We start from the raw sequence: 26,071 nt of genomic DNA on the forward strand, positions 1-26,071 counted from the left end.
TTTTTTTTTTTTTTTTTTTGAAAAAAATCCAGTGTCACGAGGAGACGTTTTAACTTTGCTTTTAGTTGTTATAATGACCTATAGGCAGAGATTACTCATACTTTCGGCTTGAGAGCTAGAACCAAAAATAAGCTATGCCCAGGAAGCGTGGGTTTCTTTTGTTGTTGCACAGATAAAATAGCCAATTGTGGTTATTGTATTTACAATTAATTCAAAATGATCACTCAAGTAGAAAAAAAGGGACCGCCCCGTTATTGTCCACTCAAAGTGGGCACGCTCTGCACTAAGGCACCGTTCAGATAATCTTATCTTTTTCATATTTATTCCTCGAACCGGAAACTAACTCTTTTAGTGTAGTACCGTGCTATACCAGTCCAAAGAAATCAAAACTAAATCATTAATATATAGAAAACATCTTATCTGAAACGCTGGTATAATTTGAGGTAATTTAGGCATTTAGGATGTTCATTGTGAGCAGACGACACCTTGTGAAGGTTATCTTGGTCAACATGGCTTGCCGTGGATGCTTTAACTCCAGTATGCCTCTGCGGTTGTTTTGAAGGAAATGTCCTTGAATAGAAATCATGACTTGTAAGTAGCACACACTCTGATGTCAATGCTGTCTAGCAATTCTTCTAAAATTGACGGTAACCACAAAGATTATTTGCCAAACACTTCATCTGACCGCGTCATGGCGACGGCTTTATAGCTAGATCATAATGACCTGCTCTCTGGCAGATAAACAATTCTCTATCATTTTCTCTCCTGGTGTCTCTCTCTATCAGAGTCTTGCAATGCAAAGCAAAGGCATGAAAAACCATTTTGGGTGGGTTTACTGGAATGCAGACGTGTGTAAACAGACATGAATAATGTGTCCTGTGTGTGTGTACTACTGCTCCCGCCCAACGTCAAATTCTTCAAATCAAAATAACGCAAAATATAGCAAAATCACGGAATTTACGGCTGACTTGGAGTGGTTGAATCCCTTTAAAGTTTGTTACATTGTGTGTGTACATGATTATTAGAGTCTTACCACGCCCCCTCCTTTTTTGTACAGAATTTAAAAGTGAAGTAAAATTTAAGGATTATCCCTATCAACCTTTATCCAGTCCAAGTCGTCTAATCATGTTCCCGAATCTTGCATTTATTTCCTGGGCTCTTTTCTTGTTGTTGTGGTTTGCTAGCGCTGATAGGACTAAAAGTTGATCAAGGTCGGTTGTTATTTGTGTTTTTTAAAAATTGGTTCAGTTACAGATATCTCCCAATTAATAACTATGAAATCGTTGTGATTGTTTCCTCAAGGTCACTCCGACGTTCTTATTATGAGAAGTCGGGTCCTGAGACGTGATAATTAACATACACAAAAAGATGGTGAAAATTGCATTTGAAGAAAATTTTGTTTCTTTGTGGATGTTTCGCGTTTTCTGGAGCTTGATTTCTGTAATTTTATTCATTAGTTTTTCCTGTTGTCAAATAGCACATGTAGGTGTGGTTAACCGCAACAACCAGGAAAACCTTTATCTCTGCAGAAAATGGAAGAAAATTGAGCAAAACTAGCATCATAGAACCAGTGATTTGTTGGCTTTGAGCAATTTTGTTTCAAGGTATGATTGTTTTTTTTTTTCGTCTCTACAAGAGAGTGGTCTTCAATGGTTGTTTGGGCTAGAAAGTAAAAATGCTTGCCACTGCTTGTTGACCATGCTCCTCTTACTAAGTACCCGTAAGTTCTCGATTCAAAAATAACGAACAGTTTTGATGTCATGTTTGTGGTAATATCTTTTTACAAGCTGGAAAATGTCGCGTTAGTTCAATATTGGCTGCGGTTCTTTCTACTTGCTGTCTCGTCGTGAAACCAGGAGGTAGACCTCGTGGTTGCACATCCACGTAAACACCGTAAAAAATCGAGATTTTATCCACCTTGGACACATGTCGGCTAATACCAACTGGGAGAAAACCAATATCACCACAATGTAAAAGCGACAATTATGTAATATATGTGACGCATTTCCCGTTTCCTGTTTCCCTTCAAATTAAAGTGTTTTTCAACAAACAAAAATATTTTGTTGCACAAGATATTCAGGATCAAAGTCTTCAGGTAATTGACCCACGCCAAACTAGCACGCTATCCAGAGGGAAAAGGAAAAAGACGCCCCGTCGCTTCCAACAACCGAAACCAAGGGAAGCAAGAGTCGCTGAAATTCCCGGTAGATTGGCCGCCGTGGAGCGTTTATGTTACTCTATACGTTTTCTTATTTGGGAATATTACGTATTTATTTTGTTGTCTTGGATGGTTTTATATCAGCAACTGAAATGGCATTGATCATAGCACATTACCACGGAAACAAGTATCCCTTATACTGTATACCTATACAAAGATTTGGTTTACAAAATTCAACAAAAGATTGCAATCATTTTAATACATGTTCAGCTATTCAAACACACAAGAAAAATAATCGATGGCCAAAGCGGAAAGCGAACATTTTACAACAGAGACGGGAAGCAATCTGTAGCGTTAAAATCAATTACGTTTAGACTAGTACAATAGACTATATTCGGCGAAAGTTGTGACACCTTTTTATAGTTTTATTCCTTTTTACCTTGACCCCTCATAAGCTAATCATTTTTTTTTTTCCTAAATCCCTTTGTGTCTATTCCCCTAGAAAAATTTTTTGGACTTTTAACGTTCTGCGGAAGGTGTAACAGGAATGCAAGTCCGCTAGGAACCGTAGTCCGTTCTCCATTACTTTGTACAGGTGACACTCGTCCCATATATTAACCCCAATACTCCAACAAACCCTAACCTAGCTGTACTTATCATATGGGAGCCTGGACTTCCATTCCTGTGACTTCCATTCCTGTTACACCGGCATTACGTATACGTAGAGTAAATAGGATAACTTTGCAACCGGGAAGCAGTCATGTAAAAATCTGTTTTAACATGTCTAAAATATGTCGATGTAATGCACTAATAATGCAGTACGCAGAACGTCAGTTTTTAGGGAGGGGGGTTATATATCTAGAAAGAAGAAATCTGCGACCGGGGTAGGGTCTCCCTACACCCGTGTTTCCTGCCCTTATGATTGACGGTTGAAATAGTGGAGGGTGGAAGGCTTTCTTATTTGACTACATTAATGATATTAACGTACGTGTACCATCTTTCTTTTTTCTTTACTTCCAAGAGATCTGTTTACAATTAACGGCATGAGAAGACGCAATAAACATGCACTACTGCATATAGTTTCAATCTGATTTCTAATCAAACCCGATGGTCTTGTTGACAATCTTAATACTAATCACACTGGTTGCATTTGTGGGGACCGAAGCCACGAGTACAATGGAATTATCTTTAATAAACAAACAACTGAGTGTGTATAATTAACAAACAATCACTGTGTTTATTTCTGTATCTGTTAATTGGGATCAGCAAAGGTCAAAACAGCAAGAAGAATAAGTTTGTTTGGCAGGACTTACTTGGCACGAATTGTATCTCTAGAAGATGAACATATATTGTTACGGTTTCTGTTTATACTTGTCAAGTGTTGGCCACACGTGTTATTCACGTAGATAGATTCTTCTCGGAAGGAGACAATAAAATTCCCGATCAGATCCTCTGCTAAAGGTTTCTTTAAGATGAAGCGCTCTTATTGTCTTGGAAAATTTCTTCCCCGAGGCAAGCATTTGGGTTATGCCTACAAGGGTTCTTGTGGTCTTTCCAATGGCAGTGGCCGGGAATATGAATGACAGTGACTCCGATGCCAAATCAAATTATCTGGTGACATTAATTTGCAGTATTGCGGCGTACGACGGAAAGTGATTTGAGCAAGTCGATTATCGTGTAACCATGGTTCTGTCAGGAGTCTCGCGAGACGCCTACGTCAATTGTACAGCATCGGAGCCAATAATCTAAAGGCAAGTCTTCCGTCTTTGCCACTGAATACACAAGCAGCGAGGTAGCCTCTCTGAATATTTACAGACAGCTATCTCCTCCTTCTGCGCATGCTTCCTACGGTATATAAACTCCTGCTCAGCCAGTCTCCTTCAGATCACAGTTGCCACTGATCAGAACCAGAAAACTTTAGTCGCAGCTTAGGCGTTCAGTTACTGTCAAGCTACACATTGGACTCAACCGCTTTTAGACACTGTCACATTTTCTCTGTGGCGCTTCAAGTGGAAGCAAGCTATTTACCAAGTACTAGTGCATTGACATTACTTACATCTAGAGAAATGGAGTGCGTTATGACGACCTCGGCGACAATCATGCCGATACATGGACAGTTTAGTTTTAAGTGTTGGAGGGAACGACAGTGCCTTAAACCAGGTATGTTCTGGCAAAAATGCTGAGGCAAAGAAAACGTGCACGTGTGCGTGGCTCGAAGCATTATCGGTGGGGGTTATTTATTCTCGGTTTTCCAATTAAAACATTTATTAAAATATATTTTTAAAAAATTATAATATATTTCTAAAAAATTGATAGGTTAGTTGTTATGTTGAATATTATGTCAAAAGAATCATGTCGACGATTTTTTACAGGCAATATCTAGTTTGTTTTGCTGATACAATCGACTGTAAAAACCATGGGCGTGTGTTTATTGCTTGACGGCCACGAAATGATGATGTATCAAGCAATATCGTGATAAAATAAATAGTCATTTAATATCAAACACGAAGTTAAACACGCACCGTGCATTGTTTATTGAATTTCCGCACGCAGTATCTAAAACCTTCACGATTTTTGCATTGTTGAAACGTTTCGGAAACCGCGCCACGCACCATACAGAACTGAAATTATAGCGATGTTCTTGTCTTTAGTTTAACTGACGATAAACCTACCCAAGCATAATTACATATTCATCTTCTTATTAAACGTTATTGCATCTAAACGCGTAGCTCACCGGTATGATGAAATGGCAGGCTGAAGGTGCGAGGCAAAAATAGATTCCGCTTTCATATCTTATATTCTTCGTTAGATCAACTAAATTACGGCAAAATGCGTCACTCGGTATCATTGGGTTTGAAATGTTATTCTGCAGACGATCACAAGACAATCATGCTGGCGTTTACTGACGTGCAATATTCTGACTGTACTTAACGACGCAGGGGGATGTATAGTGCAGATGCCTAGGTTAAAATACAATCCGCTAAGGGTTGCTTTCCATATATTTATCGTTAAAAATCTATCATTTTTACAAACCATCTAAAAGTTTCCTTTTCATCTTTTTTTTCTCACAGGAAGCGGAACGATAGAATTCGACGAATTTTTAAGTATGATGTCAAAAAACAAAAGCAGGGATCCAGAGAAAGAATTGTTGGACGTGTTTCACGTTTTCGACCAAAATGGTGACGGGCACATAGACGCAGACGAACTTTACGACGTCTTAACAAAAATAGGTGAAGTCATAACAAAGGTGAGTTAAGTATACTGCAGTTAAGTCGATTTCTGTAGCGTCTGTTTTCAACCTTGAAACGCCAGCAGCATGGTGAAAATGTAGAGCACAGTTAAGATTGCACACTTGAATCGATATCGGAGAGTAATAAATGCCCCATTCACGATATAGGCAATCTGTTTAATGGTAAACAAATGGCGAAAATAGAAATGCATCTGAGAATACTTAGTTCAGATATCTGATGGGAAAAACCAGGACGTTTTGCAAAAATGGCAGCTCTTTAGCCAGGTCGAGGGGTGCCGGGGGAGGCGGTCATTTTGGCTCAAATCAACATTCCGTCTGCGCTAACAAACTGTGACAAGTATAAAAGATTTGATTCTTCATCACTTAATTTAATACAGAGAACTAAGACTGAGATTGAAATAGTCCAAAAACTCTCATATTAGAGAAAAAGTCCACCTTTTATTTTTAAAACATCCCAAATTAAAATTCTAGTCACGGTCCTTAATATCGTTGGTAAAATACGTGTTATGTAATTCGGGAGTGGAAATACTACTTAAAACTTCAACAGCATTTCAAGCAATAATTGTTGTGAATGTTGTGATTTGGCATTGACATTATAATTGGTGTTAAATTATCTGACTGTATTTTGGCCCTGATTCTTCATTTTGGAAAATCAATTAACGACAGCCTTAATAGTTTTGAAAAACTTTCTACGTTGGCCTAAACAAATGTATTTTTAAAATGATATACAGTGTAACTTAGAGATCAATTCAGGCGGAAAGTTTATCCTCATTATTCTTGTTTTTCCAGGCGGAGGTTCGTGAAATGATCCAAGAAGCTGATGTTGACGGTGACGGCACAGTAAATTTTACAGGTAAATAATGTTGCACAAGACACTTGATTCTTCATCTAATTAGATAACGTCAATATTTCGTAATAAGCGTGTGAAGCCGGATGACGAAACCCTACCAGTAGCAACATATCGTGATGAATACAGTGTACTGTATCTTATGAGAAACACCGAAAATACTTAGAAAATGTCTGAAGAAACTCACATCCTCTTTCGGTAGTCTTCTCTATTCATCTTACTATCCCTTATGTATATAATTTTCCAACATAAGAATAAGCTCATTGCTAGTTTTCCTGTCCCCGTTGACGTCACTGCTGCGGCCTAATTTCAAAGTCATCTAAGAATATCACTTGTAAAAGATCTCTGTGTCGTATTGGTAGACCACCTGTTGCAATTATGCAAATATGGCTTATTTGAAGTAAACATAATATTAATATTGTACGTTCTAAATTTCAGAGTTTAAAAGAATTCTGACGGCGAAATAAGTAAACCTAATATCTGACTATCATCTGTGATTCTGGGAACTGGCATGGCGTTGGAGTTGCGCAACGTTAAAACGCGACGGAAAGGCCCCCTACTGAGCCAGGCAGGAGAAACGACTTTATGCAATAAAAACTTCGGTTCTTATTAACATCAAGACTACACAACCGGCCTGACTCTGTAGATCATGTACCGAGTGTGTCTGTGAAGATTTCAAAAGGTTTCCCGCAAAAATGACGTGTCTTAAAACGCCAGACAAGAGGCAGCGACGTCTTATGGCACTTAAGCGTTATTAACTTTCTGTTTATTTTGCATGTTTTTTGCGTTAGATAACCTCAAGAAAATTCATGTTAAATGAAAGCATTGTGCAGACGCTTTCAAGGAGACATACGCGCAATTACTTATTTTTTAAACTTGTTTTTTTTTTAATACGAAATGAAATCACAGGACATTGCATGGTCCCACGGTCGTCCTCGGCCTTCTTCGGTCTTTCTCGGTATTCCCAGGCTTCATTTTAGAAGTTCAAAAAACAATGAAATAATACACATTGCACTGAGTTAAAATTCAACGTTACATTATGTTGCCTTCTTCAGTATGAGTTTTACAGTGTTTTTGTAAACGGTTAATGCACGGAACCTACACGTAGTCGTTGATTCTGGTGTCTGGAGCACCCAAGCAAATGCAAGTGCCATTTCCCATATTTGTAAATATGCTCTTTACGAAGTGTGATATTTGAAATAAAATAATTCATAAACCTAATTATTTTTGGTTGTTGATACAATCTCTCTCTCTCTCTCTCTCTCACTCTCTGAAACAAAATAAATCATAAGGACCTTTTTTGTTTGTACAATCTCCCTCTCTTTCTTCCCCCCCTCTCTCTCTCTCTCTTTGAAATAAAATAAACCATAAAAGACATTGTTTATGACAAAATCTCTCTCTCTCTCACTCTCTCTCTCGTATCTGTCTCTACTGTAAATCATAAAGTCGTTTACAACACACCGTGCTACGCTTTTACGCTTTTCGCGTTTCAAAGGAAAATGGCAATTGAGGAAACGGAAATAGTAGTTCCCAATTTCTTGCAAGACACAACGGTTGCGATAGTTGTGCATAACATTGAAACATCGCCGCCTGCATTGCATGTGGTGTCCTAAATATGCTTTTTGTATCTTACTTTTCTTTCCTTTTTGTAATTACACCAAATTCTTTCCTCTCTCTCTCTCTCTCTCTCTCTCTCTCTCTCTGTCGATCTCTCTCATAAGGGTATTTTCTGTTGTTGACACAATCTCTCTATCTATCCCTCCCTTCTCGCTCTCTCCCTCTTTCTCTCTCCCAATCTATTTCTACTGTAAATAATAATAAAAAAATAGTTCCGTTTACAAATACGACTCGGCCTGCTAAGTTTTTTTATGTTTCAAAGGAAGATAACAATAAAGGAAACGTTGATACATGTAGTAGCTTTCATCACCTTGCAGAATTTACCTGGTAAACAAAACACAACGATTGTGATAGTAGTGCTGACTTTAAAACATCGCCGTCTGCATTGCATTTGGTGTCCTATATATTATTGGTATTTTACTATTCTTTCCTCTTTTGCCATTACACTTAAAGGGATAGTAACTCTTCATTTTGGCCAAAAAATTAATTTAATAATAATAATAATAATAATAATAATAATAATATTTATTTATAGTCTAAAATCCAACATGTGTTCAGTAGACTTTACAAAAATTATAAAATTCAAATTTAAAGAAAAATATTGCTAATGGTTATAAGATGAAAGGATATATAAAATGGATAAAAAAGGGGAAATTTAAAACTATGACTAAGAACAGTTTTTCTTAAGAAGTGTTTTTTTTTCTTTTAAAGAATTTAAAAATAATATTGTTTAAAAAGGTGGGTTTTTAGTTCCTTTTTAAAATGCCCAGGGTCCACAATTTGTCTAAGACTGATGGGTAAAATATTCCATTCTTTTCCTGGAGTAAACAACAATTTTCCCATACTTACCAATGGTTAATGAATCCATTTTTACATTCAAAGTTAGTCCCTGGATTTTTTCTAAAAAGTTTGGTTTTTTTGTTAAAATCTCTTAAGAGATTATAACAGAGTATAGCCATCAATGGAGGTCACGTGGGCTGAAGACAAGCTCAGATATCAGAATAATAGCTATAACTGCTGTTTTTGTCGTAAAACAGAATATGTTATATTTCTATAAGTTATTCACAATGTTTTTATTATGAAAAATAGACCTCATACGAAGAGTTATTATCCCTTTAATCTTTCTTTTTTCTTTTTTTAAAATTTGTTTAATATTTTTGATAGCCCATTACCAGTACGGTTCGCGATGGTTTAAAGACGAAAAGGGACCATTTTACTAGAACTTTTTTGTCTTCTGAGAGGGGAATTTATGAGAAAGCAGCTGCCGTCACAAGTTTGTAACATATATATCACTACAGTCCTGCAACCAGTTTTCAATCACCAAGTGGTTGCTGACAGGTTATTTATTGCTCGGAAAAGGGTGTGCGACTGCTAACCTATAGCTTTAAGATGGTCTGTAAGAGGTTGCAGAATCCATACTGCAACCTTGTTGCAACCGGTTTGCGACTGCTTGCCGATCAAAATATGCCATAGCTTCTTTAATTGTATATCTTTTATCATTTTATTCGAACTCGTGTAACTATACAAAAACTCAACCTTTTGCTTGCAATGTTTAAAATGAACTTAAAATGTCAATAAGTCACTCCAATACTAAATCTGATAATCCAATAATTTTCTGAGGGATAAGTGACCCAAGGGATACCGGTAACCAATCAATAGGTAAAGCATAACCTAATTTTTCCACCGGTATAATTTATTAAGAAACATCTTTAAAGAATGCATTGTACCATTATAAACAATAATTATATAAAACTGAATAGCAGATGACAGAGAAATGATACACGCACTAGTCCCTGTAACAATGTAAACATTCTCATGTTCTCAATTTAATTACTCTGCCAGTTGTTTCTTTTCTGAGAATAGCAGTGTCATTATAATGTTGTCAGTTAAGGTTTTCCAGTATAACCAGGAAACAGTACACATTTGTATTATGAAATATACGTGACACACAGTAATTTCCTGTACTGTGATATAACACTTTCTTTTTTTTTTCAGTCAGGACGTCCCTTTTTAACCAAGCTACAGTAATTGTTCGCATTATAACAATATACGCTGCACACTGATACTTCATAGTCTGTGAGGTAACTGTATAGTTATGGACAGCTAACAATTCCCGCGCAATCGTGTATATGCAATTCATATTCTGAAATAACTTTATTAAAACAAAACGTTCTTGATGCATGTAACGTCTGAGCTACACGACTCTACTAACTAACTACATGTAAGTTATGAAATGTCCATTGTTTTTTACAAACGTAATATTTTCATAGTCCATCGTTAGCTTGGTATAATCAGTCATAATTGGAAGACTTTAATCTCCCCTGTCTTTTCCCCAGTGACCAGTTGTTCGAGACGATTTATCGCAACATCTCTCGGCCAGTAAAGTCCATTTTCTTCGCATAAAAGAAATCGCTTGAACTTCCCATCTTGAGAAACTAAGTGTAGACGATGGTTGTTGAGGTCTATTAAAATAATTTCTCCATTATCCAAGCAGCACGTGCCGCCTGGACTGTTCACCTGGCCGTCCCCATCACCCTGGGTGCCATATTTGTACTTTAGCTGGAGACTGGAATCGTATACACGGATCTGATCATTTCCTGGATCTGTGATGATGATGTCATCATTCACGTTACAGTTGATGTATTTGACATATTTACCCCCTGGGTCTGGTGTCGTCTGCAGGACCTTGCCATCCTTGTGGTGCACAGTCAGAGTACTGCCACTGGCCACTACGTAGTGACCATTGCTGTTGACTGCTATAGCTTCTGGTGACTCACTGTGGAATGTTCTCACGTGATTCCCTGTCTTGGTGTAGACAATGATTTCATTTGACCAATGACATCTAGTGACGATGTTACCGTCATCATCAATGGCAATCCCGGCAAAGGCATACTTTTCTGCTGCTCTTGGATTTGGAATTGTGCCCTGTAGGACAAAGGTGGCATCGTAGATGTGGATTCTATTCCGTGACTTGTCCTCATCACACCAAATACCAATAAGGATGTCACCATTTGTATCAGTGGTCACGTGACTGATTATCTCTTCTGGAGACTTGGCCAGTTCTAGTTTGAATGATGTCACCAGTCTTCCACTCGCAGTAGGAACCACGTCTCCAAGGCAACTGTTGATATTGGTAACGCACTCCTCCATGTCGTTGGTGATAAACTTTAGGTGGGTAATGGCTGCGGGTAGGGTCGGAATGTCGAGCGTCTGAACGCTTTTGCTGCTTTCGTCACAGAAGGAGGCCATTTGCAGGACATCCATATCGCTTCCATGGTGAATGAGTTTTCTCGAGAAATCTACAGCGTCGTCCAGTTGGTTTTGGGTGGCGGTAGCAGTTGCAATTAAATCATCTAAAACTTCTAGTATGGCGCTCGACTTGGCATCTATTTCTTTCAAGAGATCATCAGCACGCTGACGGGTCATCTTTATAAGTAGTTCTAACTGCTTGTTAACTTGACTCTTTGCCCTCTTTCTTCCCTCTTCTACGGACGCTTTCTGGGCTTCGGCAGCGGTTTTAAACTGATTGCAGAGTAGACTTTTCTTCTCGATAGGTTTCACGTAGAGTTTGAGTTTTTCTTTTCGTTTGTCCGCAGCAGTGTTGATTCTTAGGCAGTCATGATCCTTGTGTTCCAAAAACATACACGTGGCGCAGACGAACTTTTCACACACTGGGCAGAAGATTTCTACGGGGTTTTTGTTGTTGTGGTCACAGAGGATATTTTGTCGGGCACGCAGCTCTGTCAAATATTCGTCACTGTCTATCTTGTCGACAGGAAACAATTTGTGACCACGACTGTTCTTGTGAAGCTTATGGTCTGAAGAACAATCTCCGCACATACTTTCCTGGCACTCCAAACAGCGTTTCGTTGCCGTCGGTGGATTGCCGACATTTTTCAGACAACATACCTCGCACTTCTTGACAGCTTTGGCTTGTTCCACTTGATCAATTGTGTGTGATATGCTGACCAGAAGATGATTTGTTTGTAAATCACTTACACCGCCCCTAGGGAGGTCACACTGACGCCTACAGGTAGGACAAGGGAAGCCAGGCTGACCTTGGACATTTGTGTCCAAAATTTGTTGGAGACAATGCTGGCAAAACGTATGCGAACAGCCGAGGACCTTGGGATCTTTGCAATTTCCATGGCATATGCTGCACGTCAGGTAATCTTTCGTTAGGATCTTGGACAGAGACATGGCTCCTTGGAACAATATCTTAAAAAGATATAATGATAGACATCGAATCATTGGCAAATATTTGGTAATGGAAGAAGCATTCATGGCACGTCATCACGGTATGCACGATAACCGAATATAGAGGTGCAATTGATATCACAGGCATATCCTTAATACTAAGTGCACAGATTACAAACTATGTTTGGCTATTCTAGGGTCCTACACGAATAATTTAGTATCAAAGGTTCACTCTACTGGAACTCTGAATAAAATAATAAAATGATTCATCGTCTAACCCAAAAAAAGGAATACACGTTTGTTTAGAGTAGTTAATTTTTTGAGCGACTTAAGTTTTCATTTCACTAAATATTTAAAAGGTGTGTATGTGAGTGTTTGGGAGGGGGTACACCATACTGACAGTAAAATAATCAACAAATTAACTATTTGCCATTCGTCGTCCAAATGTTGTATCAGTAATGTCAAAATATGTTTTCAGTCAGCAACAGAAATTCCTGTTACCTATTGTGCCAAGTACGTGGGCAAGATGAAACTTTGTGGCAATTTTTCTGAGGAACATACGTTACGTAGTATTAGTCATAATAATAATAATAATATAATAATTTATTTATTTCGAGTCTAAAATCCATAAAATGTTCAATAGACTGTACAACATAAAATACAAAGAAGTTTATAAATAAGAATAGTTAGGATATATATTATATAAATCAGAACTAGACTAAATTGTAATGAACAGTAATAAAAGTAAAAAATCCAAGGTTTCTTTAATGTAAAATTAAAAATTCATGAATAAAATGTCTTTAAAATGTGAGTTTTCAATTCCTTTTTAAAACATTCTTGTGATTCTATTCGTCTAATGAAAATTGGCAACTTATTCCACTCTACTGGTGCAGCTACACAAAATGATATGTCACCATATGTTTTTAACTTTGATTTGGGAACTTTCAGTAAAAATTTGTCACCAGACCTCAGGGATCTTTGAGGGCTATAATGTTTTACTAGATCAGTAATGTATGGTGGAGCTAGGTTATAAAAAGCAGCATGTGTAAAAACTAAAACCTAATAATAATAATAATTTATTTACTAAAATCGCAACCTAAAGGTTGAAGTTTTACAATGTGTCTTAAATAATAAAATCATAAGGTATTTTAAAATTAACTAAAAATTATAAACTAAAAGGACCAAAGACTTATAAGACAGTTTGAAGCAGTAATTTACATAAAATTTAAAAGACTGTGTATTATAAAAGATGATTTAAAACGCTCCGTTTTTACTTTTGGTATTAAAAATTTGTTGCTGACCCTGAGATTTCTTGGGTTCTTTTGTTTAAACAGATGGTGTAGCTTATTAAAATTCTTGATTTTTGTAAAAAAAGTTCTTAAGTAAAACGACTCTTCTCTCCCTCAGAGAGGTGAGATTACTAGCCTGTAGGGCATCCTTGTAAGTATAAAATGGGTAAATAATTCTAAGCGCTCTCCTTTGAACAGATTCTAAGCATTCACATTGTTCAGCTGTAAGACCAGGCCCCCACACAGGGCATGCATATTCTAGGACTGATCTAATTATTGATTGATATATAACTATTAGATCCTCAGTGGCCAGATTTGCCCTTTTCAACTGCCTTAGATAAAAAAGCTTGGCACAAGACTTTGAATAAATTAACTGCACATGTTCTTAAATAAAAACCTTAAATAAAATTCTGGCCCTAACTGGTAACCAGTGCAGCTGCTTTAAAATTAGAGTGATATGACAATCCCTAGGCTGTAGCATTAAAAGCCGTGCTGAGATATTCTGGATGCGTTGTAAACTTTTGATCTTATCATCTGGACATCCATATAATACAGAATTGCAATAGCCCAGCCTGGAAGTTACCAATGAGTGTATAACAGTAGCAGCAGATGATTGATTCAGATATTTCCTTATGGTGCCAATATTCCGAATGTTGAATAAACAAGACCTTGTGATGTTAGAGATCTGTTTGTCCATTGAAAGTGTAGAATCAAAGTGTACTCCTAAATTTTTTTACAAGGGTGGAGGATAGTGCCATACTAGCTCCAATTTTAAGTTGCAAGTTATGAGCAAGGCCCTTGTTGTGGGGTTGAGTAATGACTAAAAATTCTGTTTTTCCATCATTTATCTTCAATTTGTTTGAAATGAGCCAACCTCTGAGGTCTGATATGCAATCAACAGTGGTGTTCACAGACAATGCTGGATCATGGATGTTACAAGATGTGTACAACTGGGTATCATCGGCATAAAAGTGGTAACCTATATTATGATAACGCAGAATTGCTCCAAGGGGTAACGTGTAAACACAAACCTTAAGCGGGCCAAGAACGCTCCCCTGAGGAACACCAAATAAAAGCTGTGAGGGTTCAGAAAGCACACCATTTATATTAACTTGATGCATTCTCCCAACAAGATAGGATCATAAAAGATCTAAGGCCTTATCTCTAACCCCTACACTCTTCTCTAGAAATGTCAATAAAACTTTATGGTCTACTGTTTCAAACGCAGCGGACAAATCTAACAGTACCAATAACATAGCAGAATGTTTGTCAACACCACTTAACAAATCATTTTTAATTCTCAAAAGTGCAGATTCTGTGCTATGATTGAATTTGTAGGCTGACTGCATTTCCTCAACAAGATTGTCATGACGTTAACCCGCTTGGGTTACAGTAAAAGTATTTATAAAAACATCCTTATGTCATTTATAATGTTCTGAATTACTACAAAATGTATTGGAACGCCATACAAGAATTAAAATTATCATACGTTACCGGAAAATGCGTTACAATTAAGGGCTCTTTTCATAATGTATAGACATGGTTAAATTTAACATAGATGTAAAATTGAGACATTCATGAATTTTTGTTTTTATATAAAACTTATGACCTGCCACAAAAGACGTAACAATTTTTCATTTTCTAAAAATCGTTGACACCGCAAAAACAATCCCAAGCTATTTATTGAGTTGTTTAAAATAAACATTCCGGACATTTTATGAGACGTCAGACACCACGCTAGCTTACTGAGTTCTACTTAGTAAAATAACTTGGATGTATTGGAGAATATGGTGCCACGAGAGACAGTAAGGAAGGTTTAAAATTCAGTCAGTTTAGGGTGGTTTTTTGTGGGAACAGAAAAAAGGTAAATTTCTTTATGATTTAAATTGCTAAACTAATGTTTGTAAAGTTCCACTTGAAGAAACAATTTTTCCGCTAGCTTATTTTTAATTAATTAAAACACTGCTAAACAGATCTATGTACAGTGTATGGTGTATTGTAGTGAATGTATATTACTTGAAACAATGTGGTTGCATTTGTCGAGTTTCACATGCACACATGCTTTATATGCATCTTTTTTCAATGAGGATTTAAGTTTTATAGTATCTATAGATTAACTGTATGGGTGCAGTAGACGACAGGGACAAGTGGTGACGTAGACTTGAAAAATATTTTTCAGTGGGTTCTGGCCTTCCTAAAAATTTTATTTGTCAGAAGATTGCAGTGGGCTTCCTAATACTGAATAGCTAACGGGACATTTGTTACTATAAACACACAAACAGTGCTCTTACATAAAGAAGCTGAAATGCTTATAGCGCATTCAATTGGTGGAATAATGTACAAATAAAACAAATCAATCTTTTTTCTGGCCCCTCAGTTCTGAATACCCAGTATTATATCCATGTTTGCCTTCGAAATGGGGTAGGAAATCAATCAACGCCCTTCACCTTTTCTCTTTTTTATTGAAATCAAATGTTTACCATCAACTACGAATGCTCAGCATCAGGGGCGGTGAAAGCATGTATTATACTGGTGAGATAGAAATACGTGTAGCTGGTGGATGAAAGGTCAACCAACTTAAAGCGATATAAACAGACACAAGCCTTTAAAGCCAAAAACGAAAGTTGTTGAGTAAGCGCGGCCTCGGCGTCGCTGTGCCCATTAAAATGCATGCACCCATGCAGTGCCTATTGTTACACGTAATTACATAAATCTACACATATACTGGTATCTCATATGCGAGATAACAGTTAAATCATTACCTATGTTTATTAGAAATGGTATATAAACTCCCTTTACCTTTCACATGGGACCTTGGCGACATTCACAACTGTATGCGACTGGAGTGTGTGGCTTAATTTCCTTTCGACCTAGTTACAGAATGACGCACAGGAAACTCCAAGGTAAACAAAACAAGTGACTCTTGTCCGATCTGATTGGTCGAGTAGTGCTGAATGATACCCTTCCCCCTGAGAGCCTCGTTTTAGCTGTTTAATGCAAGTTCCAGTATCAGAGTTATTCATAATTAATATTCAACATTATGTGGTGGTAACATAGTGTAGTAATAACATTATATATTATCACCGTGCCCGTCAATAATAATAATAAAACTAGAAAAGCACTCCGAGAGCGCAGGCCTCCGCCAAGGCAGCAAGTTATTATTATTATTGATTGATTATTGATCCGGATCACCACCAAAAACTCATCATCTGTTCGTTGGCCCACTTCTGACACTTCCTGAAAATTTCATCAAAATCCGTCCATAACTTACTTTTTTTATTATTATTGATTGATTATTGATCCCGATCACCAACAAAAATAAATCAATTCTAAGTTACCTATTTCTGACCTACCCTGAAAATGACATCAAAATCAGTCCATAACTTTTTGAGTTATGTTGATGACTAACGGACAGAAAGACAAACAGGGGTGAAAACATAACCTCCTTGGCGGCGGTAACGACAGCGATAAGCTAAATTAGATTTTAACTTCCAGAACATCAGATATAGCCAATCCAATTTCAATGTACGAACTGTTAAAACTGAACATTTCCGAAAGTTTTTTATTTATCTTTTATTTAAATTTTTAAAATCAGTATTTCATTTTGGACTTAATTTGATCTTTATTTAATTAGTTTATTTTTATTCGAACGCATGTTGATGCACAATCTCAACCTTATGACTGTTCAACTATTCACAAAAATACGTCACTCCGATCGTGTACTCATTTTAAATACTAAACTGATAATCCAATGAATTTTCCTAGAGTTTAGGGAAACAAAGTATAAATCAAAGCATAACCTAATTTTACCAATCGTATAATTTATAGCAAACGTCTTTGAAGAATGCATTATACCAATATAATTAAAATTAAGAAGAAACAATAAAATATAAATAAATGGAAGATCACGTAGAGGTGATACACACAGTAGTACTTGTACCGGTAACAAAATAAAATAAGACCATATTCTCAATCATATTACTCTGCCAGATGTTTTCTTTTCTGACAATAACAGTGTCCGTATGATATAATTATTTTTCAGAAAAGGTTTTCTGGTATAATCATTAAAGCATTTGTATAATAAAATATAGGTTCATTTTTTTGAAATCAGGATTTACTATTATTATTATCAGGTTACAGTTAATGTTTGCATTACAACAATATACACTGCACACCAATACGTCATTTGCCGCCATGTAACTTTTTAGTCGCAGCTAACAATTCTTGTCCTTATATAAAAGCAATGTAAAAACGTCATGCTGGTGTAATAAAACAAATCCTTTCACACTGCCCACACCACACTTGTTGAGTTCAATCGCTTAAGGTCGCGTCTCATCTATTTATAATTATTTCAACCAACTGGACGCCAACGCCGACGGCTATGTAACAATACATCTAAAGTGGAGGCCTGGACTTTCATTCCTAGGACTACCACTCCTCGACCTGGTTTCCCCAAAAAAAGAACTTAAGCCAGGTTCCCTGGCTAAGAACATAATTACCAAGGTAACATAGTCATATGGGCACATGTCACCCTATCAGGAGCAGTGTTACAGCACTCCCATGGTAATTCTAGTCAGCTAATCCGAGGAACTGAGGGTTTTTTTTTTTTTTTTTTTTTTTTTTTTTGAAAACTGGTGCCTGTTACACCGGTACACCCACTGTCTTAATATATGTAGATTGGCATTGTTTTCCGAGAGATCAAAAGCAAAACCCATTTCATATTTGAATATTATAAATGACTACCGGAAACTCTTTCATTTGCAATTTAGATTTTTTTAAAAAAGATAACATCCCGACACGATATCAACTTATCTATCCACCCGTTACAAAACAGGTACGATATCCCATATCAATTCACCGTTAGTCAACATTAACAAAAATTTTGGATTAAATATTGAGACCAATTTTCTGGCGACAGCTCTTTTATTTCAGGAAACTTGTCTATGAGCACCCTTTTGCAGAATGAAACACTATAAAATTAATAGCTACATTACACTTAAGGCAGAACCTGAAAACTTTTATTTCATCGTTTAATATAGAATTTGCATAACAACCTTTACAGAATTCGTATAATAAGTATAAATAAATGCAAAGTCATTTAGACGTTGTAATTATTTATTGGTTAATTTTGACACACCTTTTCTATCAGAAGGTTATAGCGCTCTTTTTGAAGCATATACAATACAATGTACTGGTTCATTTACTAGCTTGCGGATTGTTGTGAGTGTCACTGCCCGGCTAAAATACGAGACCAAGTGGTGTTCGTTTAATACTCAACATATGTCCTCATCTACGATGCGTTTCCCACATACATTATCAGTTAATTGCTATCGCAGTCGGTAGCTCCATCTACCGGTGCACAGTGTAATGTTTTAAACACTATATAATGTTAATGAATTACCCCCATCGCAGAATGGACCACAATATTTCATTTCTGTCCGATTATGTTGTAGAAAAAATGTCTGAACTCTTATTTTTAGCTTCTTATCCATACAAACGAAGGCATCTCTGTCTGACCCGTAATTTTCTCCCCAAAACAACGCAAAAAACGTGTTACGTAGGGTCAACGCAATCGTTCAGAGATAGGCATAATGTGCACTTTAAATATAATACCGGTACACTGCATAATAGTGACAATCACTTTATAAAGTGCGTCAGCAACGAAAGTCAATCAATTGTCTTTTCTATACTACAAAGCTCACCACCTCTTTTCAAGCTAGCAGTTACCAACAGTTTGGTATAACAATAGTTTTCAAATAAAAAAGAACGAAGGTAAATAAAGAAAAGGCACCATGTTCTGACATGCAAAAGAACCAATCAATTATCTTTTGGTCTGTTTTCCAACAAGGCAAGCTTCAGTCTTTTCCAGAAAATGTCCCTTTTGCGCAGCGGCAGGTCTGGCCAGTAAAGACATTGGCAATGTCGTATCATAATCCCCATTGGCTGCGGTAGTTGGGTTTTATCAAAACGTTCTTCAAATATGAAAATAACCGAGCGAATGCTCCCTCCAAAGAGCTTAGTCTTGGCCAAATTCAGTTCAAAATCACAAACCTCGCTTTCCAGAAAGTTTTGAGTAATCCAGAAAATGACACTGTAACTGCCGTCCATGGCTCCTTCAACACTTTGTACAATAGAGTTGCCGGGAAGTAAATTGCGCTCATGGATACAAAGACGAAAATCGAATTGCTCGTCATTTTCCAGATTTGGGATCAGCTCAGCAACAACCCAGGCCGTATCCAGTAAACTATAAGATACAAAGGCGTCAAATATCTTCACAAGGTTGACGTCATCATCTTTTTTCTTTCGTGTTATACGTAAGTATGCACGATTCCTAATAACAATTTGCATTTTAATGTCCTTTATTCTTTAGCATTGCGTAAGGGCATCCTTTTTTCACCAAAGAAAAACACTTTTCTTTCGTTTTCTTATTAACGTAAGTATGCACAATTCCTGATAACAATGTGTATTTTTACTTCCTCTATTGTTTAGCATCCCGTTAAGTGACTCACTTTGATAAAATGTCAAGTGCAATGTCATGCAACTTACTGTAAACATTTATCTTTTTTTTACTCTTCACCTTAAAAATGATTCATTTTTCATAAGATCATAGATACTATGACCTAATAAGGGTATTGCCTTCAAAAACAATGTATATCGTTATTTTATAAATGTTATCCCATTTAAGCACTCAACATGTCAACGGGTGCCGAGGGGCACTTTTATATTACCACGGCTTTCGAACATAATGCACGTTTATTATAATTCCATAGCATCTCTACCTGAAATGGGTTTCACCTCAGGTGACTCTAGTTATTTTTCAAACTCGTACCCTTTTTCAAATTTGCATGCCTGTGTCTATACTTGATCATACTGAGATCACACTGAGTATAATGGCTATTTCAATTGTATAATTGTCGTTAATAATGCTTCATTTCTGTCAGACGACGAGGAAGTGAATGCCAGCGTCTGCAGACGATTTCACGTAATTCATATGAAGTCATATATCAATTATATTAACGTATATAATAGTCACGTCGAAGGCTGATTGTGACAGAGAAGATACAATACATCAGGTGTAAAAACTGCAATCAAATGATTTAAAACATATAATGCTGCTTGAGAGCCGCCCACATAGATCGTTGGCCCTATTTCATTAGCATTGACAATATGAGTTTTATGGTTTTTGTGAAAAATACTTGTTAGAAGTGGTTCAACTGGGGTTCGAACCCAGGATCTCTCGCGTGTGAGGCGAGCGTGATAGCCACTACACTATTGAACCGACATGATACGTGAGTAGAAATCTTTCATTTACTTTTGTAAGTGACTTATCTTATAAACCTTTTCTTGTGATTTCTTTAAATGGCATTTCAGTATTCCCATCAGAATTTTAGTCCTAACTTTGCCCAAAATGGGGTATACCAGTTTGCACTTTCCCAGTGCCCATATATAAATTATAAATATTTGTCTTACAATTACCCATTTCTTAATTAAAATAACCAAGACATTACTTGTGTGCTGTAGAGCAAATATTTAAATTCACCAAAAAAATTCACCAAATATTTATGTTTGAAAAAATTCTCCAAAGAATCTAACAATAAAAGTGTAATTCATTAAACAGGCCGGTAGAAAATCCTGCACAGGACAGTTTATCATGCGTTATCATCAGAACAGAGGCCTTATACATAAAGGCCTAAGCGACGGTGAGATAAAATCTCAATCTACCTGCCGTCATGAGGGCCGCCAGGTGAGAAATAATACCTTCAGGTGAGGTATCCAGGTCTCTGTGGCGCAATCGGTTAGCGCGTTCGGCTGTTAACCGAAAGGTTGGTGGTTCAAGCCCACCCAGGGACGGTCATCTTTTAGTTATTTTGTAGGATAGACGGATGGATTTAAATCCAGTGCTGTGACACATTAAAATCCAGGACTGTAAAACTCGTTTTAGCCCTGCTGTCTAATCACAAACGGCAAAATGGCAAAATACGACGTAATAACTTCGCATCTTTACTCCCAAACTCCTCTATCAGGGTCACAGATGCATTTTTATAGACTAGACTATTATTATAATTATTAAACTTTTTGACTTGGACAATCAATGCAGATATCCCGACATCACTGAAATAATAACAAAGTTAGTGAAGAGAGATCCTCTAACCTTTTTTGTCGAGGAGGCGTCGTTTTCTGTTCAGACGATCCCCCAGCCCGGAAAATTATAGAGAGGTGACCTCTAACACTTTTTTGATTTGGTCAATCAATGCAAAAATTCTGACATAAATGAGACAGCAACGATAGCTACTGTACATAGTCATGCTTTTTTTGTTAAGATAAGTTAGGTGTATTCGACACCCTGGGTATTCCCTTGCGTATCACGAAGTTGGCGAGAAGAAAAACAAGCGTCTCCTTTCCGCCCGTTATTCTTAATTTCCATATATCATATATATTATTATTACTCTGGATACCAAGGTGATACTATATGATATGGATAATTCACAGCAGCTTGGCTTCCTCCATGATTCCTACATCTTATACATTATTTAATGGCATGAAAACGTTCACCTATGTATATATTACTATACATGTTGTGCTTGACAGACTAAACTTGTCACCAGTTCCTGTTTTGGTATTAAAAGAAAAGAGAGTAGACAGTAAAGTATACTGAAAAACAAAGGTAGTTGGACACACATGGATATATACTTTTATCTTCACGCCACATTGGTGAAATGTACGACAATGAGAATGAATTCAGTCAGTGGACCCATACTTGATTACAAACACGTGGAATGTGGATTGTGACAGAGAAGATATAATACGTTATAATACGTTAATGCTGCACACATTAATCATTGGCCCTATTAACTTAACACTGTCACCCGAATCTCATAACGTTAGCATCTACTCACAATCAGCTATAGATAGATTGCAGGGCTGTTTTGAGTGTACGGATTGGTCTGTGTTGAAATGTGACAACGACATAGAGGATTACACCTTGACTTTGACGGAGTACATACGTTTCTGCGAGGAGATTTGTATACCAACTAAGACAGTGACCCGGTATCCTAATGACAAGAGATGGATGAATAAAAACGTACGCCAACTAATAAAGGAGAAAGACCAGGCATTCTGCGAAAAACAGAACGACCCAGAGACCTATCGCAGAGCTAAACTCCAACTGAAGAAGGCGATAAAAGAAGCTAAGAAATGCATGAAAAGCAAAATAGAGGAAAGCTTTAACATTAAGAACTCTAGGGAACTGTGGTCAAATATCTCCTTAATTACTAACTACAAGGGCTCAAAACACTCTGCTGACAAAGGAGACGCGTCACTACCGGACAAACTGAATGACTTTTATGCACGTTTTCATAAAGACAATAGTTCTTCTACAACGGTTTTACCTCCGCTGACCTATTAGCTGACAATACTGAAGCAGTTCCGCTCACCATTCACCCCTGGCAAGTAAAACGGCAATTTATGCGCCTCAATGTTCGTAACGCGTCTGGGCCAGATGGAATTTCACCTCGTGCTGACCAACTTGCGTACGTCTTTACTGTCATCTACAACTGGTCTCTACAAATCCGCAAAGTACCATTGCTCTGGAAGACGGCGTCTATCATCCCGGTACCAAAATGCAACCGAGTTACCAGCTTAAACGATCTTAGACCCGTGGCTATGACTCCGGTGCCCATGAAAATTTTAGAAAAATTAGTTTTAAATTTTATTAAAGAAATTGTGCCGAAAACCTTGGACCCACTGCAATTCGCTTATCGATCTAACAGAAATGTTGAAGATGCAGTTAATTTGTGCCTACACACTGTACTACAACACTTACATAACAAAAACTCTTATGCAAGGATTTTATTTATTGACTACAGTTCAGCTTTTAACACAAATAAATGCTGCGTCGATATATTGAAAAAAAGATACAGCTGTGCACAGCAGTCGGAGATCGGTACATTCCACTTGTTAGTTACGAACTACTTCCTGGTTTTCACAAGGTCCTTCAAGACCTCAAAAACATCGTTGTAATTGCAGCCCATACCATAAAACACCAAAAAATACTTAGATATGGACATATCGGATTATATTAATGCCAAATGTCCACATGACAACGATTTATAGACTCCCGGGAATTATTTCCCCTTTACGCTTTTTGTCGCGCTGGCGATCGACGCAGCATTTATTTCTAAACAAGTTGACCGCCAATTAAGCACGATTTTGCACCTTCAAGTTCCGTGTCACGTTTTCATATCATGCATTTATTATTTTTACAAGTTTTCTCTGCCCAAAATGCGTAAAGAAAAAGTGTTATCTTACCATGTTGTTTAGAAAACTTCTTTTTCCTCCGACAACCCGTCTTCACTGCCGTTCACCTCTATGTTAAAATGACCACTCAGCTTCGTTTCTAATACCACTGCACGTCACTTCCGGCACAATTCTGACCAATGCTGATCTTCTCCGGTTCCCTTTATTGAAAGCATTCTAGCGTACGGAATTATAATATGGTATAGCGGAACAGCTGGGGAGGAAAGGAAGAAATTAGCAAACGTTGTAAAAACTGCAAGTAGGATTATCGGGCAGGATCTCCCCAAGCTGGGTGATGTTTTTAAGCACAGGATGGAGAAAAGAATTGTCAACACCATGAAAGACTCTTTCCATCCTGCATCTTCTCTCTTTACTTTTTTTACCAAGCAACAGTAGACTTTTAACTTTTAAAGGCAGTAAACGCTTTTTAAACAGTTTTTATCCAAGTGCAGTGACGCATTTTAATTTGATTTCAAAACTAAATTCTTAATTTATTTATTTATTGTATTATTTTATTATTTTACTATGTATATTGCTCCAATGGAAAATGATTTCTGATTTTTATAATTGGCTAAATAAACTCTTATATTATCTTATCTTATATGAATTTTGTGGTTTTTTGTGAAAAATGTGTTTATAGTGGTTCAACTGGGGTTCGAACCAAATATTTATGTTTGAAAAAATTCTCCAAAGAATCTAAAAATAAAAGTGTAATTCATTAAACAGGCCCGTAGAAATTCCTGCACAGGACAGTTTATCATGCGTTATCATCAGCACAGAGGCCTTATACATAAAGGCCTAAGCGACGGTGAGATAAAATCTCAATATACCTGCCGTCATGAGGGCCGCCAGGTGAAAAATAATGCCTTCAGGTGAGGTATCCAGGTCTCTGTGGCGCAATCGGTTAGCGCGTTCGGCTGTTAACCGAAAGGTTGGTGGTTCAAGCCCACCCAGGGACGGTCAAGTTTTAGTTATTTTGTAGGATAGACGGATGAATTTAAATCCAGTGCTGTGACACATTAAAATCCAGCACTGCGACACTTCTTGTTTTAGTCCTGCTGTCTAATCATGAACGGCAAAATACGACGCTATAACTTCGCATCTTTACTCCCTAACTCCTCTACCAGGATCACAGATGCACTTTTTACTACACTAGACAATTATTATAATTATTAACCTTTTTGACTTGGACAATCAACACAAATATCCCGATATCACTGAAATAAAAGCAAAGTTAGTGAAAAGAGATCCTCTAACCTTTTTTGTCGAGGAGGCGTTGTTTTCTGTTCAGACGATCCCCCAGCCCGGCAAATTATAGAGAGGTGACCTCTAACACTTTTTTGATTTGGTCAATCAATGCAAAAATCCTGACATAACTGGGACAGCAACGATAGCTACTGTTCATAGTCATGCTTTTTTTTTGTTAAGATAAGTTAGGTGTATTCGACACCCCGGGTATTCCCTTGCGTGTCACGAAGTTGGCGAGAAGAAAAACAAGCGTCTCCTTTCCGCCCGTTATTCTTAATTTCCATATATCATATATATTATTATTACTCTGGATACCAAGGTGATACTATATGATATGGATAATTCATAGCAGCTTGGCTTCCTCCATGATTCCTACATCTTATACATTATTTAATGCCAGGAAAACGTGCACACACACACACACACACACACACATATATAGGATATATATATATATATATATATATATATATATATATATATATATATATATATATATATATATATATGTGTGTGTGTGTGTGTGTGTGTGTGTTACTATACATGTTGTGCTTGACAGACTAAACTTGTCACCAGTTCCTGTTTTGGTATTAAAAGGAGAGAGAGCAGACAGTAAAGTATACTGAAAAACAAAGGAAGTTGGAGACACATAGATATACTTTTATCTTCACGCCACATTGATGAAATGTACGGCAATGAGAAGTATTTCAGTCAGTGGAGCCATACTGGATTACAAACACTGGGAGAGGCTACATGAAGCAAAGGACACCTCTCCATACAAGTCAAATCTGATCCTTAGAATGTATAAGATCGCATTCAGAACAAGATCAGCGAACTAAATATGGCCGACTCACTTAAAAGCAACGCCGGCTAATTCCCTGATGGCCTCCCCGTATAGTGCTTTAAGGCATACATCATTCTGGTTTAAAAACACTGGGAGGGGGCACGTGATGCAAAGGGGATTTCATGGAGGACTCCACGTCCAGAACCGCGCAAATTTAGCAATGGATATCAATTACAAGCGGGTACGAAATACGGACACCGTTGTATACGTGTATGTTGGACCACGCATTAATACCACTTTCCAGATTCATGGTCGAAATATTTACGTGTAAATCGCTATGATGAAATCCAACGCTGACAGCAATAAACAGTTTAAATCATTTAAT

General features: G+C 37.2%; 2 protein-coding genes and 3 non-coding genes across 5 annotated transcripts in view; 3 read left to right on the forward strand and 2 right to left on the reverse strand.

Annotated features, from left to right (window-relative positions):
- The window catches only part of LOC106167995 (uncharacterized), a 38,723-nt gene extending 31,772 nt beyond the window's left edge, over window positions 1–6,951 (forward strand). The window contains exons 4-6 of the mRNA XM_087012021.1: window positions 5,230–5,405; window positions 6,198–6,261; window positions 6,694–6,951. Of these exons, the coding sequence (XP_086868147.1) occupies window positions 5,230–5,405; window positions 6,198–6,261; window positions 6,694–6,722 (269 nt within the window). The 3' untranslated portion in view covers window positions 6,723–6,951. The remainder of the gene's footprint in view (window positions 1–5,229; window positions 5,406–6,197; window positions 6,262–6,693) is intronic.
- A 2,093-nt stretch (window positions 6,952–9,044) lies between these two features.
- On the reverse strand, window positions 9,045–16,286 carry LOC106179061 (tripartite motif-containing protein 2-like). Its single transcript, XM_013562565.2, has 2 exons — window positions 16,158–16,286; window positions 9,045–12,077 (listed from the first exon to the last, which is right to left on the reverse strand). Exons 1-2 carry the CDS (start codon window positions 16,180–16,182, stop codon window positions 10,168–10,170), a joined length of 1,935 nt encoding a protein of 644 aa, XP_013418019.2. The 5' UTR covers window positions 16,183–16,286; the 3' UTR covers window positions 9,045–10,167.
- A 4,278-nt stretch (window positions 16,287–20,564) lies between these two features.
- On the reverse strand, window positions 20,565–20,637 carry Trnav-cac (transfer RNA valine (anticodon CAC)). The gene has a single exon. It is a non-coding gene; the product is annotated as a tRNA-Val (tRNA).
- Window positions 20,638–21,135: 498 nt separating this feature from the next.
- Trnan-guu (transfer RNA asparagine (anticodon GUU)) lies at window positions 21,136–21,209 on the forward strand. Its single transcript has one exon. It is a non-coding gene; the product is annotated as a tRNA-Asn (tRNA).
- Window positions 21,210–24,539: 3,330 nt separating this feature from the next.
- On the forward strand, window positions 24,540–24,613 carry Trnan-guu (transfer RNA asparagine (anticodon GUU)). The gene has a single exon. It is a non-coding gene; the product is annotated as a tRNA-Asn (tRNA).
- The last annotated feature ends 1,458 nt before the right edge of the window (window positions 24,614–26,071 follow it).

Source organism: Lingula anatina, chromosome 4, assembly GCF_051362555.1.
Source record: "Lingula anatina isolate TDL-2025a chromosome 4, LinAna3.0, whole genome shotgun sequence".
In the NCBI taxonomy this organism is placed as follows: Eukaryota; Metazoa; Brachiopoda; class Lingulata; order Lingulida; family Lingulidae; genus Lingula; species Lingula anatina.